We start from the raw sequence: 17,036 nt of genomic DNA, 5'->3' as shown, positions 1-17,036 counted from the left end.
CTAAGAACAATTTCTTATTATCTTATTATTTTCCATTTTCACCTCATCATCTGTTACAAAAAAAAAAGTGTTAGCATTGCCATTGGTATTGATGAGATGTCAGGAGGGAGCAAGACCTAAACCCAAGTGTGGGTGTAACATTCAGCCTCCAGAGAGAAAGGAGAGAAAGAATCGTCATTCTGCAGATTTATGTTAGAGTTGCTAGTTGCTACACTCAGCCTCCTTTGGGCACCAGAATCTCAAAATTATAGGCAGAGCCCTTCCAATCCAGTTAGCTACATAGGGCACTTTCTAAATGGGCTCCTTAACTTGGAGCTGTTATAAAGATAAAGAGGATTTTATTGAGAATGACAATTTACCCTTCACTATGAGAAGTTTATACAGCACTTAATATGGGCATGCTCGGTGGCCTTTAAAGGTAATGCATTGTGTACTGACGCCAGTCTTCCTCTCACAGTGGAACTGGTCATAACACCGGAACTGGTCTTGCTAAGGGAAGCTTCCCTGTCTAGTTTTTCTTTTAAGGAGTTTCTTATAGTTTGTGCCCTACCACCTGTGCTAGGATGTGCACTTCTTGCTACAAAAACTCTTAATTAGCAAATGATTAATGATTGTGCTCTTGCTCAAAATGGTTTACTCTGTGTTCATTAGCTGGCTCCTAGCAGCGGCATGGCTTGCGTCTCATATCGTCTGCAAAGTGCCTGCCGCCCGCATGCCCTGCTGCATGATGCTGCAGCTCTCTGCCACTTTAGCCCCACCACTGTAGGGGCAGCGCAGCTGCGCTCTCTGTCCAGGATCAGCCTCTTTTCCCTCTGGAGATGGAAATAATGTTTAAAACCTTTTTCTAGGTGTAAAAAAACATTGGCTTAATGGAGTCCCAGTTTGAAACATGACCTGACATTCTGACAGTCTTGGCATGATGCTGTTGTCAGTGGCTCCAAAAGCAGTCCTTGTGTAGACACCATTACTGCCTGCCTGCACGATACCCCAGGGACCATGTGGGCACATCGGTTTTTTTTTTCCTAGTGCCCTACTTAGAAAGAAAAAGAAAAGCAAACCGCTAAATTTTTTCTCCTCTATTGTGACTTTCTGACATGCTTCCTTGCATAAAAATTAAGAGCATGTTTTGGCATAACAACTTGGTGATTACTGTAGAGAATATAAAAAATATAGTAAGTCACACAAGCCATGAAGCAAATGTAACCTTAAGAATGAGGCCCAGAGTCTGTTTTCTTTTTAATAAAGCATGCCATGTGATTCTTTCATGTGCATATTGTTTTGGGACACACTATACTAAAATAGAGTAGCCAACCCGCAGTATGGATTGACTTGAGCTAGAAGTTAAATTATGTGCACCACAATCCCCATACTGCATTATCGGTCCCTTTGTAACACAGTAACAGCAAAATGATTTTCAGAATGTCAGGTACTTATTTTCATTATTGGTGAATGATCATTTTACTATTCTCTAATAGCTGAAATACCTCAAAAGAAAAACACATATACTTTGGTTTACATTATTTTAATAGCTTAATTATTTTATGAGTATAACTCAGCTCAGAGCAATTTGAAATAAACACAGACCCTGTATTTATTTTTTCATAAAAATATATTGCCCTCACCTACAAAAAGGACTCGGTTGCATTTCCTTGCCCTGCAATCTAATTTGTATAAATACATGAAAAAGAAAATCAGATGATCTGAAATTTCATTTCATTTCAGGAAGCCATAAGATATGGGTTATGAAACTCTGGAGAACTTGTAGTAATTGATTTAGAAAATTATGAGTGTGCTGTGTAAGCAGAAGAGGCATTACTCCTTCATGATATTGCATTGGTGCAATTGTCCTGAGTGGTAGAATCCATATTATCCATAAGCCTGCTAACTTACTGACAGTACTTCAGATGCTAGAAGTCAGCCATCATTAAAAGAGGGGAATAAAGGCATTTGTTTCCTTAGCTATATTCTCTTACTCTGCTGGCCACAAAGCAGACTAATTAGATACATTGGTAATATTTTCATTGCTATGTCTCAAAAATAACTGAATCTCTTGACTCATTTCACTGTGGTAAACTTTCCTGAACAGGGCCATGGAATCTGAAACATAACGCCACCTATCCTAAACATGTGTGTATTTTAATGAGCAATGTAACTATTCTTTTGTTTCAGGAAAGCCTTATCTATATCCTTTTCCACTGTTTAATGATGAATTTGATGAGTTAGAAACTGCATCTGACTCAAAGTATAATGCATGTCGCTGATTGAAATTCACTGTAAAACCGATTAGCTGTAAGGACTTAGTCTTCAGCTAAGCAAATCCCCACCAGAGAGGATGGAAATTAACCCCTATCATATTTTACTTAGCATTATCCTTTCAAAATTATACTTGCTGGCAACAGGGGATTGAATAGCACTGCTTTAAAGGAAATAATGCTTCACACTAGTACTTCTGTAACTTCAGCATGCATCAGAACTACCTGGGTAGCTGGTTAAAACACACGTTGCTGAATTCCATCCCCAGACTTTTGATTCTGAACGTCTTGGGTGGAGCCTGATGACCTGCATTCCTAACAGATTCCCAGCTGATGCTAACGCTTCTGCTCAGGGGACCACATTTTGAGAATTATGGCTCTGTGCTCTTAGAACAACAACCAGGTAATTAGGAAATGGCTCAGAGCCTCCTTTGTCTTATCTGTGCCACACACCTCACTGACCTACTTAATATGTTTTGAATCTGGAGAACACAGAGGACTCGACATGTTGGAATGGATCCAGACACAGCATGCAATGGTACAGGCAAATGTTTGTATTAAGGAATGCAGTGATCCGAAAACATAGGTGACCAATTTGCAATAATAAATAAATACTCAGAATTTTTTAAAACATTCTAGACTTTATGCTTACATTTTATATGTAACCCTATCGAAAGGTGTGGTTGTACGGAGGCTAAGCTTTATGTTCAGGTTTCTGATGTGTCTCACCTTTTGTCCTTAATGTAAATAGAGATACCACTCACTAGTTCATACATTAGTGAGAATCGGTGTACTGTTTTCATCTCTTTTCCAGCCATTACAAAGTAAATTATAAAATATGTATCAGACATCTTAGATAGTAAAATAAACAATTTACATTAGTCATCTCTTCCTTTTAGTTCTAAAATTGTTTTCTAAAGCAATTTGCAAAGATTTTTTTTCTATTTGGTAGAAGGGTCTATTGTTGCCACTTATAGTTACTGAATCTGTAGGGCAGTTGTTGAGACAGGAAGTTTATTAGTGAAGTCAGAACAATTAAAGTAATAAAGTTTGGGAGTGGAACCTCCTCCCCAACACTTTGCAAATGTGAAAATATCCTTTAAATGAAAGCTGTAATTGTTAAATCTTCTCCTGCAACAATTCAAAGAATAAAGTGAAACTTCTAGTCTCTTCATGTGTAAATAGAGCTCCAAGGTGGGATGTCATTTGGCTGAATTCGGTAAAAGCAAGCAGCCATTTTCAGTTTTATGGCAGCAGATAACAAGGGGAACTGAATGTTTGAAGTAGTGGCCTTTTATTTTGGTGGCATGCAGCTCTTGCCTGCTTTCTTTCTCCTCTGAACCATCTCTATGATTGCAGTTAACATATCGGACTTAATAGAAAATTAAAAGACTAATGAGGGCCAGAGGGGCAAATTGCATTGCGGTGATTTAGTAAGTATGATTAAGAATCTAGCACTGCTACCAAGTAAAATTCAGCTAACTGCTAAGCTTGTGAAATGAAGAAAAGGTGCCATCTATTAGGTTGAGAAGTTTCTGGGTGGGTGACCCATGTCAGGATGAAATAAAAACTCAGGCGGGTACTGCTTGTTAACCTCATTCCCCAGAGCATTCCCAAGAAATCATAGGGTCGCCTCTGTGCCATCAAGTCTTTATTTAAACTAACCTGTCTCTGAACCTTAAGAGAACTTGAGAGAGAATTCAAGCCACAGCCAGGAGGGAGGAAAAAAATAGAGCTTAACTGCCGTTTCTATAATAGACCTATTTTATTGTCTTGTGATCCTCTTTGACTGTTTATGCTTGCCTTCACAACCCATAAATCAATGCAAACTAGGAAAATTTACTTCTCTAACCCAGCCAATCCCCCTTCTTCTCCTACTTCATTGAAAGGGACCTCAGGCACTTCATGCAAATGGCTCACTGAGGGAATTCTGTCTCTGTGGACTGATGTTCAACAGGTACTCAGTTCAGTTGATTGAACAGACTGTGTTCACAGTGCCTAATGGGTGAATGGATTCCCTAATGTGAGTAGCAGAATGGGAAAGACAGAGTGAAACAGGGCAAAAAGGCATTTTTTATAGAATAACTTCTGAACATAAATTTTGTGCCTCCTTTCTTCTCCTGACTTAATCTTACTCTGTCCATATTCATGGTTAGTCAGCCAACAGATGGAGCTAATAAGCCCAATGTTCCTTCTCAATCAAGTTATTGTACTTGTTTAATTTTTAATGAGCATTTGCAGAAGATAATTTCTTTAAAAAAATATGGCTTCTTAGACTGCTGCTTCTCAGTCCTCATATGTCCCCAAAATATATCATGAAGCATGGCACATTGTCCATGCCTTGGTTTTTCCACTTGTAAAAGGGAATTGTACTAGATGGCTTCTGAAGTTCATTCTAGTTCTAAAATCCTGCAGTTATAAGGACACTTGTTATAAACCCATGGAGTAGAGGTTTAGTCTATGTGTTGTAGGTGAAGAGGAAAAAAATGTTTAAGAGAAAAGAATGGATCTTGTCACTCATATGAGGTCTGAAGGTATCATTTTTTCTTAAAAGTACAGGGATAAAGAAAAGGCTTTTTTTCCCCTTCAGTTGTCTAGGCTGAAGAACCTAACTTAACATATCTCAAAGGCATTCAGTTGATTTGAAGCACAATGACAGTTGGATTTACTGCATACTCTCTAATTAGGACGCGAGACAGCTACTGATGTTCAACTTTCGAAGCGAAGAAGTTAGAGGCATGAATTTATATAACTAATGATACTCTAGCATAACAGTTCATGCAAATCTGAATGGCATAAAGAAAATGTCATAGTCTATCTCTTAAAATGGTCTTATAAGTTCTTGGGGAGCTTCTTTCCTAACAGGAATAAAAAAGGAAACAAAAGACAGTGTAGCATTGGTGGACCTGGGGCACAATTCTTTTTCCTTCCTTCCTTCCTTCCTTCCTTCCTTCCTTCCTTCTTCTTTCTTTCTTTCTTTCTTTCTTTCTTTCTTTCTTTCTTTCGTTCTTTCTTTCTTCAATACAGAACACCATACATGTTTTTAAATTTCACACAGCATTCCACAATACCCATGCTGAATACCATAGCTCAGCAAGGTGATTTAGGACATTCCAAGGAGAGTAATTTCCTGCTGGATTCAGTAAGGACTGTTCAGTGATTTCTCAATCATATATTTTAAGTTGAGCTAGCCATTTTAGGATGTATAAATTCTGGCCAAATAGGAGGGTTGGGGAGAAATGATATTTAACAACAACAAAAAAAACATAGCCCAGATAAAATTGTGATAAATTACTTGAAGCGCTTGCCTTGTTGAAGCCAACTAGTGGGGCCAGCAGATTTGGTCTTTATTATAACCACTCTAGGAATAGTTAGGAGGATGGAATAAAAGAGAAAACAAGAACACAATGTGGAAATGATTGCATTCGAGTCTACATGAGGATAATTCTGCATCAAAAATTGAAGAGGATAGGACAGATGGAGAAAATATTTGAGATGTTATCAGTCATATTTGGTATCCAAGTGAATATGGGAAGGTTGAAGGCAAAGAAGGGTCAAAGATGATTTTCGCATTTCTGCCTTAATGGTATGGTATCAATAAAATTTGAGACATAAGTTAAGGATGGACAGGTAATACGTTCATTTTTGATATGCTGACATTTAGGTCATCCAAGTAGAAAAGGCCAAATAGGTATGTGGGAATGTAGACATGATGCTCAGGCATCCTGTTAAAGCTGTAGGTAGAGATTTGGGGGGTTGTTAACACAGGGGTGGGAATTGAAGACATAGGCATGGATGTGATTGCTCAAGAGAGATTGAGTGGGAAAAAAAAAGACGAGGAAGGGAGAATTGAAGGACACTTATTTCTAAGGAGTATATAGAGGAAGAAAAGTCATCAAAAGAAAGACAAATGATAGGCAGAAAAATAGGAGAGCTAAGAGAAGGTACTCTCTAGAGAAATAAGGAAAAAGAGCTTGAGAAAGCAAGAGTGAATGCAAGCTGAGTAGGCTGAATAGTCATTGGAGATCACTATTAAGAAACCACTGGTGATGTATACATGAACATTTCAGTGGAGCATCCAGAGAAGAAACTACACTAGAGGAGATCAATATTTAAGAAATAAGGAAGCTATAAGTTTTACATTTATGCTGTGAACAGTTTGATGGTCAAGAGAAGAAAAGATATTAGCAAGCTATCAATGAGAAGCTAGTACTAAATAAGTTGGTCTTTGTATTCTATTTTTTATTTTAACAAAGTGTTGTTTGAGTACATTTATAGAATGGGGTCATGAAGATAATGATGAAGGGGAATGAAGACAGAAAGGGATATTTGAGCAGAATCCAAAACAAGGAACCAAGAGCTCAAGTTGAACTGTTTTCCTTGGAAATGAAGCTTTCTTTCTTTTTCTTTCTTTCTTTCTTTCTTTCTTTCTTTCTTTCTTTCTTTCTTTCTTTCTTTCTTTCTTTCTTTCTTTCTTTCTTTTCATAGATATAGTGATGGTGTTTGCATTTATTAAAGATTGTTCTGAAAAAACCTTCAGGACATGAAACCCACCAGTCCAATGACCAAAATTTGGGACCTGTGTAGATGAAGGCCAGGGACTGATCATCCTCCCTGATCTGCACTTGTTTAGATAAGCAAATAATGGAACTCTAACACTGATGAGTTGAACAGGAGGAAAAACAGCCTAGTAATGTGTATACAACAGAAAGGAGATGAGGTAGTATTGAACACTGGGGAACAGGAATACAATTCACACAAAATTTCTTCCTGCAAAGCCTTAATTCTTTTAAAGAGTTTGTATTGAGCTGTTGAAAGAGTTTAAAGCCACTTTCCAACTGACTAGTTCTATCTCCAGCAACAGCTTGATGGTTGGATTAACCATTCCTGTTTGAAGAGGCTGAAATAACCTAGATTCCCTTCACATTCCTTGGGGAAATAATGTGTACTGGTAAAACACAAACAAACCAAAACATGCAGAGTGGGTATGGTAACCATATTTTTGGAACTAAACAAATATCAGGACATAATCTGATACGGGCTGACAGTAAGACAAAAATTTGAAATCAGGACTAAGTTTGTAACTCCAGAATATATGGTTGCTAAGGAATGAAAGATTTCAAATGCAAAAGTATTCTATTAATAGTCAATGCAAATTATCACTCCAAGGAGAAGGAGCCCTCTGGGTATCAAGATTTCCTTTGAGGGATAATTTCCGTGCTTCTTTCTGCCCTCACCTCCTTCCTCAAATATTTGGTAAATGCCTAGGCATACAGGGACAGACACTCAGGGTGGACAGTTAACTAAGACAGAAATCAGTGGAAGAGATAGATTAATAAGAGAACAATTAGAAGAAAGATTTGTACAGATGTAGTAAACCGCATAGGTAGTGCAGGAGTTAGAGCTACTAACAGCACAGGGCCGGCAGCATGGAGGGCAAGAATTGCTAAAGTAAGTGATGGATGCATTGTCTTTCAAAGGAAAAGCAGAAGTGAGCCTTAGGGAAGAAGAACTTAGCAGATAGCTTGCATGCTGGCTCTCTCTTCCAGACAAGTCTTTTTTATTATCACAGCTCAGTGGTGTAAAATATGTCAGTGGTGTGAAATCTCAAGAGAGTACCTATGTATGACGATAGTTCATTCTGACCATTAGAAAATCATACCCTTCCAGCCTTGATTTTGGAATTCTAAAACCTATCACAGAGTGTGGATAAAATCTGTTTCAAGAGCTTTACTATAAATTTAGAATTTTACTCTGTATATTTAAATTCTCATTGAGTATATTCCTCTTTACATGGAGGCATTTATTTTTTATTTTTTGCCAGCCAAGTTGTTTACATACACACGCTAATTCAGTTTGTAATTAAAAAAAATTTTTTTTAATGTTTTTATTTATTTTTGAGAGAGACAGAGAGAGGGTGCCAGCTGGGGAGGGGTAGAGAAAGAGGGAGACAAAGAATCTGAAGCAGGTTCCAGGCTCTGAGCCATCAGCACAGAGCCTGACCTGGGGCTTGAACTCATGAACTGCGAGATCATGACCTGAGCTGAAGTCAGATGCTCAACTGAATAAGCCACTCAGGCACCCCTCAGTTTGTAATTTAAAATAAATTTATTAACTGTGACTTTTGAATGCTTGTTTTTTTTCCTTTTAATAATAACTCTAAATAACAATATAAAAAATGCAAGTTGATATTTGATATTACATTTAGAACAAGTCTAAGTTTTAAATCTTTGGGAAAAAGATTTAAATCAGGTAGTCTTTCACCTTTCCAAAGTAGCCAATAATTTGTAAAACGTGCTGTCGGTAATTTAGGCAATGAAGTCTAAAAGCCCAAGTTATTGTTTCTTACAAACGTAAGGAAGTTTGTAGTAGTAAGGAAAATTTCTTCTATATGTACGAATAAAGAAATGCAGAACTCAAGAACTGGTTAATTTGCTGCCTAAAGGGATTGTTTTATAACTAGATGAGTATGATATTTATAATCATTATTATTGCAAAAGACCTGCAATTCGGCCTCATAATTACTGCTTCTGTTTTAATGTTATAATGGTACGATTTTGATCAGATGAACAACATGTACTTAACTGAAATTATTTTTTTTTTTTTTGCCTGGTTCCATGACAGAGGCGTTAGTTTGCACCCACTTGGAAACTTAAGCTTCTATGAGGAAATGAAAACTGTCATCCAATGTTTAAATTGCTATAGATTTGACAGGTTCACAGTTTCAAGCCAAAGCCAACTATTTGATAGAAATCTCCATTCACAAAATACCAAAGGTAGACTAAAATAATTTATGGGAAAATAGCATAATTTCATCCAACTGATCTAACCATTTTTATATGACTTTAAAGTCATTATCTTAACAAGTGAAAAAAACCTCAATGTGTATATTAAACTAATTTGAAAACAAAATACACATTTTAAATAAGCAATCTCAGGGTGCCCTGGTGGCTCGGTCGGTTAAGCATCTGACTATTGGTTTCAGCTCAGGTCATGATTTCACAGGTTCCTGAGTTTGAGCCATGTGTGGGACTCTGAGCTGATGGGGCAGAGCCTGCTTGGGATTCTCTCTCTCCCTCCCATGCCAGCCCTCTCTCTCTCTCTGTCTCCCTCCCCCCCCCCGCCCCCACTCCATCCCTCCCTCAAAATAAGTAAATAAACTTCAAAAGAAAAAAAGAAGCAATCCAATTTCCTGGTTAAAACTCTACTCTCATAGCCATTTCCTTGGAGATGACAGGTATATGGGCAGGAAACTAATACCTATCTACCCAAGCGGTTTACCAAAGAGTCAGAAGCATGAAGAAACCCATGGAAGGGCTTCTCTCTCATTCCTGTTGCCCAAAAATCTTATCCAAATGAAATAAAATTGATATTATGTCAATAGCAAGAAAATACAATAAAAAATGTTCAGCCTGAATGGTGCCTTGGGAGTGGGGCAGACAACCCACAAATATTTTCTTGGTTAAAGTTTGGTGAATTACAGTTTATTAGGCTATTTTTGTTTCAATGCCTATCAGTGTCTTTTTAACTTAAGTGCTGTCTAATTATCTTTCTGAATCACTGCCTTGTGACCAGCTATAGCTTAATGGAACTCTCAGAAATTATGAGACTCAAGGATATTCTAATTTTCTAACTCCAAAAGAAGTTTGTAACAGTAGCCTATGTATCTGTGGGTAAGAGCTGTGAGCTTATCTGTTGATGGAGACAGAAAAAAGATAAAGTCCAGAAGAATCACATTGGCTCTATAGAGGGGCAGCAGAAACTAACCAATGTTGAAACCACCTGAATTTGAGTCAAAATTGACATCAAGGATTGGTTTCATAAAATCAGTAGTCACATGCCAAGTGCAATTTTTTATTTCCATTCCAGTGTGTTTAATCATGGTAATATAAGCTAGAGCCACACAGTGTGCTGAGATATATAAATAATACTTCTTCCTAACAGTATCTTAGTACTAGAAAATATTCTTGGACGATTACGGTAGTAAATGACCAGTGTATACTATCAGGGATATTACTTGGTCCTGGGCTGGCTTTCTGGAGTTGAAATTTGATATTGGGTCCTGTATTTTTTGCTGTCCATCTTAGGTCCTCCTATTCACTATAAGTCCTCCTTTAATTTGTTCTACCCCCAAAAGTTGGCTTTATCCTATCCCTTGTTTTCAATAGTAGATCCGCTTGCATAATAATTATAGCTACTAAAGGCAAGAAACTAATTTCTAAAGCATCAAAGGAAGGTTGACTTAATTACAGAGAATATTCTAGATTGCCCTTTACATGAATTCCTATCAACTTGAGATAATACATCTGTTACAAGTCAGTCTTTTTTGACAGTTTGTGAAAACTTAACAAAAAGATTAGAAGTTTCTAAAGTGCTAATGAAACTTGTGTTGATCCTGAACTTTAATTACAAAAATATTCTGTCAATAGATCAATAGGTTTATAGTTACGTTTATTTATAGTATAGTTTTTTCTTGTAATGGTTAACATTATTTTAAGAACTGAAACCAAATAAAAAGAATAGTTGACTTCTAACATTTGCATTGTAAAAACATCTTCAAATATGTTATCTTGATTTAATTATTTTTTATTTGACCCTAAATGTGCTCAGTAGCTTAACTTCAAGCTATAAATATTTGAAAACTTAAAGAATAATAAAAATAAAATGAGGAACATTGTATCTTGAACTCTGAATTTCTAATTGGCATCTAGGAAGAGAAGTCAGGCCTATCACCTCAGAGAAACATTGCAGTGCTTGGATAATTTATTTTTCCTATTTTTAATTCTCTAGTTTATAATTTAATTTTTAATTTTAACTATTCTATAGTTATAAAAAATATATAAATACAGTCAAGTCACAGTACAACACTCACAAATTAATTTTTCTTACTATTTTTTTATTTTTATGTGCCTATTTATTTACAAGGATAGTAAAAACTGAACTATATTTTGAAGTAACATGTATATTCAACTAATGCATAACACAATCGATTTCTAAGTTATGAAGTTACCGTGTTCTGAAGGTTACTTTCTCATGCCTTGCATCCCATTGCTGTAACCAACAAAGGCTTTGCTATCTAGCTCTCATCTGTATGCATGCCATGCATTTCGATCAATTTTTTTCACACATATTTAGAATTTCCTAAATTTTGCACTTAATTTCAAAGATTAAAAAAAGGAAAGGAAAGAGGATATGTGTGTTGTATTGTTTGAAGTTTACCTTGTAATAAGCAAAATGCCTGTAAGAGAAACAAAAGTGTACTTTCTCACAACTCCAAAGTAATATCGTTTATGGTCTTTCTGCAGCTAGATCCTGAAGCTAGTGCTATTCTAAAAGAACTTCAAGTTAAACTCAATGGGGTTCTGGATGAGCTCAGCATCACTTATGGTGAAAGGTAAGTGGCTAAGTAGTTATTATCCAAATGTGTTGGGTTTCCACTAATAGTAATCATGCTTTCAATGCTATTTCTCTCCTCTGACTGGTTAAATTCATTTAACTTCAATAATCAAACCATGCACTATCTCCTCTCAACAACCCCACAATCTATCAGTGAAGTCTTGATACATGTTTGCTGGAACTTTGCATGATCCTTCAGTTGGGTAGTACTTATAACACTGTACTCTAAATTCTGTTTTACTTGCCTATCTTCCGGACTTTACTAGTGTGCTTCTTAAGGTCAGAAACCGCATATCTCATTCCTACCTGAAATTCTAGTGTGTCGAGCTTAGTAATTATTGAAAGAATGAAGGGAGGAAGAGACACTTCACATACAAAAGAAGAGTGAGTTGCATTCATGCCATTTATATCATTGTGACTGTACTTCCAAAGAACTGAATTCCAACCCCATAAGCTAATAAAGCCAGGGCTCTAGGTTTTAAGGTTTAGGAATCTTGATGTAATTACCCATAGAAGAGTACTGGCACATCTATATTTTTTCTATGTTTTTTAAAGTTTATTTATTTATTTTTGAGAGAGGTACAGCCCAAGTGGGGCAGGGGTAGAGAGAAAAGGAGACAGAAAATCCTCAGCAGGCTCCATGCTGTCAGCACAGAGCCCAACGTGGGGCTTAAACCCAAGAAATCATGAGATCACAGCCTGAGCCAAAACCAAGAGTCTGATGCTTAATGGACTGAGCCACCCAGTCGCCTCTATTTTTAAACAATAAATTTTCCTTCTCTATAGTGTGGCTCTAAAGAGAGAAAAATCCATCCTAGATAAACTTCATTTTGGCCCTATAGGAAAAATCCATTAGATCATCATCAAATGTTAAAATAGAAAAGCAAACACATCTTTAAAGAGGTTCATTAACTTCATACAGATCTGCTTTAAAATTTTTTTAATGTTTATTCATTTTTTGAGAGAGAAAGAGATAGTGCATGAGTTGGGGAGGGGCAGGGACAGAGGGAGACACAGAATCCGAAGCAGGCTCCAGGCTCTGAGCTGTCAGCACAGAGCCTCATGAGGGGCTCAAACTCATGAACCCTGAGATCATGACCTGAACCAAAGTCAATTGTTTAAGACTGAGCCACCCAGGCACCCCCCAGAATTTGCTTTAAATATTAGTTTGATAAATGTTCACTTACTGTGTTCTGTTATCAGATGGCACTATCAAAATTACTCTAATGAAGGTTATCTATCTCTTTGAACCCCACTCATCAATTATTATTGGGTTTTGGAAAGATATATGCTTAATAAATATTGATTAGATATGCTACTTTCAAATCAGAAAGACTAAAAAGAAAAAGACACTAAAATCATCATTTTCCCCCCAAATATAACAATGATGAAAAGTAAAGAAGAATCCCATATTGGCCTTCTCTTCATTTTTTAAAATTTTTTTAATGTTTGTTTATTTGTGAGGAAGAGAGAGAGAGAGACAGAACATAAGTGGGGAAGGGGCAGAGAGAGAGGGAGACACAGAATCTGAGGCAGGCTCCAGGCTCTGGGCTGTCAGCACAGAGCCTGACGCAGGGCATAAAACGACAAACTGTGAGATCATGACCTGAGCGGAAGTCGGATGCTTAACCCACTGAACCACCAAGGTGCTTCAGCCTTCTCTTTATTATTCATGGTCTTTATGTAGCCCACCTTCACAGCTCAGGTGCTGAACAAGAGACAGCCTTGCTGTATTGAGCCCAAGGTGATTGCTCTGCCTTCTGTTTTGTGTTGTTAGCTGACCTGGATGATTGTGCTTACTTGACCTAGATATTCATAAGCAATTTGAAGATTCTGTGTGCCTGGAGTTGGAGATGCCGACATTGTCCCAGAGACGTTCGGGCTTACTGGCTCTGACTTGAGTGACACTTAGTTGATGGAGGCCTTTGGTCAGTCAATTTGGGCCTACCTCTCTTCAGTGCAGTTGTGAATTATTAATATGTGGTTACCAAAAAAAACTGTTGCATTAAGCTAGGAAGACAAAAATAGAGATTATTTAGCAAAGTCAGGGAAAACAAAAGAGGTGTCTGGGATAGCAAGGGGTGTTCAGAACCTAATGGGAAATAAGATGACTAAACAGAATAGAAATTAGAATATAAATAGAAAACATATATTCAAATTACTTTCCGGAATATAGCCAAATCATCCTTATGAATAAATACTTTTTATTTTGTTCTGTTTTGTTTCGTGGGAGGAATATTCAGTTTACAAAGGCTGAATTTATGATTTGAAAAAAAATTGAGCGAACTTCAGTTATGAAATAAGGAGTGATGCTTGCTGTTAGAAGAGCACTGGAAGTATTTTGTTCATGTGAAGCCAGCTATTTTCACCTAGATATTGAAACTCCTGGTTACCCAGCAGCACTATTTCTTCATTATTTTATTAAATATAGTAAAGAATTTAGTATTGTGTGCAACTATGGCTAAGATTATTGGAATAAACAACCCACATGCCATGCTTTTCTTATAAAAAGAATAATTATTATATACCTGTTGGTATGAATTTATTTCCCACACAACCGATCAGATTATCACACCAGGTGGATGGGATGGCTATAATGATCAGCGTGACCACACTGTAAAGTCAAACTGGATCATTTTAGTCTGAATCAACCTTCTTTAGAGTCAAAATTAGCAGTCTAGAGCCTTAATATTAAGTGTATAATTAATTGCCCCGAATCTGTTTTGTCTGGTGTTTTTAAAACCCACAATCAGGGGCGCCGGGGTGGCTCAGTCGGTTAAGTGTCCGACTTCAGCTCAGGTCATGATCTCACACTCCATGAGTTCAAGCCGCGCGTCGGGCTCTGTGCTGACAGCTCAGAGCCTGGAGCCCCCTTCGGATTCTGTGTCTCCCCCTCTCACTGCCCTTCCCCTGCTCTGTCTCTCTCTGTCTCAAAAATAAAAATAAAAACATGAAAAAAATTAAAAAAAAATAAAACCCACAATCACATAATTTTTGTATATGGAACTGGTAGGATGATTTCACAGTAAAGCCAGGGCAGAGCCAAACCACACATCTGAAGCCCAGGTTCCTGGGACTTTGACATGCTAACAGGAATCAATTCTTTTTATTTTGTCATGTTCTGTTTTGTTTGTTGGGAGGAAACTAAGTGATATAGTTTCAGTGATATCTTAAAGATGTTCTTACAGATGTTCTTACAGTTGTCAAAACTTGTGCCACTTAGGTTTCTGCTTATATTTTGGAATTTGGCTTTTGGCTTACTACATTTCTTTTAATGATGCCTTTGGTACCAGTGGCTAGCTGGATTAAGAAAGGAATTCATGAACATTCCTAGGAATTCTCCTGTTAGTATTTGACTTCACGGGTACTTATAAAATCTGTCATTATTAACTGGTACCACTTTTATTCAAGCTGATTGCTACAGACTTCTCCAACTAAAAAAATTCACACAGAAAAAATATTTTAGGTGAACTTACCAAAAACTAATAGAGACAAAAAATTTTAGGTGAAATGGAGGTGTTGGTTTATCCTGGATTAATGTTAAGATAAAATGTCACTGTCTCTGATACACTGATAACCCTTCTTGCATATGCCTGATCTCACACACGGAGCTGGCTTCTGGTGGGAGTTCACCATATGGGTCTATTGTAGGAGAACTCATTTAAACATTTTTATAAATAACTATCATAACTTCTTCTGCTCAATCTATCCTCCACTCTAATACACTGATTTGAGAAACAGTGCAAAAGGAAGCGGCTATTTCAAGGGTGATTATTACTACAGTCAGCAGGATCACTGATGACCCAGTGGTAAATCAACTAATTCACATCTTCCAACATTATCTACCTTGCTTTTCTATTGTCCCAAATATTTGCCACCGTACCCTCACTAAATACACACACCACCACTATCACCACTTACTTTCTCACATTCTGCACCATGCCTACCCCCACCTTCCTCCACAACAACTACCTAACAAAAGTCCAAAGGCAGGTCTGGCCAGGTAAAAGCCAAAATACACATACCTGGATTCTTCTGGACCTGAGTTTAATTCAGTGAGACATCCTCTTTTAGATAAATATGCAGGGAGCTAAGAAATGAGCTACATGCATAGGGACAAGCTGAGGTTCAAGGATCCAGAAACCAAATACAAATACCAAGTCCAGAGAGGCAGGAATGGTATTGTCAACAGTAAAGCAAGTCCAGGAGAAGTTGCGAGCCAAAGATGGATGATGGTAAAAGTAGATTCAGGTCTTGACTCTATGCTCAAAATTACAGAACAGTTTATTTATAAATCTGCTATAAAAAGTCCAGGAGGTGGGCACCTGGTTAGCTCTGTCCATTAAGTGGCTGACTCTTGATTTGGGCTTAGGTCATGATCTCACGATTTGCGAGATCGAGCCCTGTGTCGGGCTCTGTGCTGACAGCATGGAACCTGCTTGGTATTCTCTCTCTCCTCTCTCCCTGCCTCTCCTCCTGCCTACTGTCCCTCTCTCTCTCAAAATAAATAAATAAACATTTTTTTAAAGGTCCAGGAGGAAGGAAAACATCCAAGTTGTGACAGCTTAAAATATATCAAAGATTTCCAATATTTGGTAGCAAAACCAAAAATTAGAAAAATAAAATATTGGATAACAGGCTAAGTAAAATATTTTCATGATGTAAATTCTAAAATAAATTCTCACATGTTCCACAAGAACAAGACATTCTGTGTTTTGTTCATTGATATATCTTCAGCACCTATGAACTGAGATTGGCACATAAGTGTTTTAAAATATTGGTAGAATGCATGCAATGATAAATACTTATATTTTCTACTTAATGGTAGCATTATATGGTGAAAGCTCCTAAACTTCTATATAAAATTTTAGAAATTAGTACATTTGGAAACGACTGAAATAATATGAACTCTATAACCTTTGTGTGTGGGGGAAGAAGAGGGAATGGACTGACTTGATTACAGTACTTTAATTTTTTTTTAGTGTTCATTTATTTTGAGAGAAAGAGAGTGTATAAGCTGGGGGAGGGGAGAGATAGAGGGAGAGAGATTCCCAGGCGGCGTCTACACTGTCAACATAGAGCCTGACATAGGGCTCGATCTCATGAATCATGAGATAATTACCTGAGCAGAAATCAAAAGTCAGATGCTCAATTGGGCCTGACCCACTCAGGCACCCCAACTGTGATACTTTTTTAAATAGACTTTTTCCTTCTAATCATCACCATTCTAGTGATGGAACCATTTTACAGGTTGTCATTTATCCCCATTCTCCTAAATTTTTTTTTCTTGCCTGCCTGTACATCTCTAATAATTACTCCTGTTGTTAGAAGTGTGAAAGTAATAGACACTATAGAAGAATGATAGTGATGATGAGTCTCCATTATTTA

General features: G+C 37.2%; 1 protein-coding gene across 2 annotated transcripts in view; it reads left to right on the top strand.

Moving 5' to 3' along the window:
• UNC13C (unc-13 homolog C) overlaps window positions 1-17,036 on the top strand; it is a 675,102-nt gene that overhangs the window by 563,250 nt on the left and 94,816 nt on the right. For both annotated transcript variants that reach the window (XM_045059288.1, XM_019832393.3), the window contains one exon: window positions 11,558-11,646. In XM_045059288.1, coding sequence (XP_044915223.1) covers window positions 11,558-11,646 — 89 coding nt within the window. The remainder of the gene's footprint in view (window positions 1-11,557; window positions 11,647-17,036) is intronic.

The sequence above is a fragment of the Felis catus genome, chromosome B3, assembly GCF_018350175.1.
Source record: "Felis catus isolate Fca126 chromosome B3, F.catus_Fca126_mat1.0, whole genome shotgun sequence".
NCBI lineage: Eukaryota > Metazoa > Chordata > Mammalia > Carnivora > Felidae > Felis > Felis catus.
This window is presented reverse-complemented; position numbering and strand designations above follow the sequence as displayed.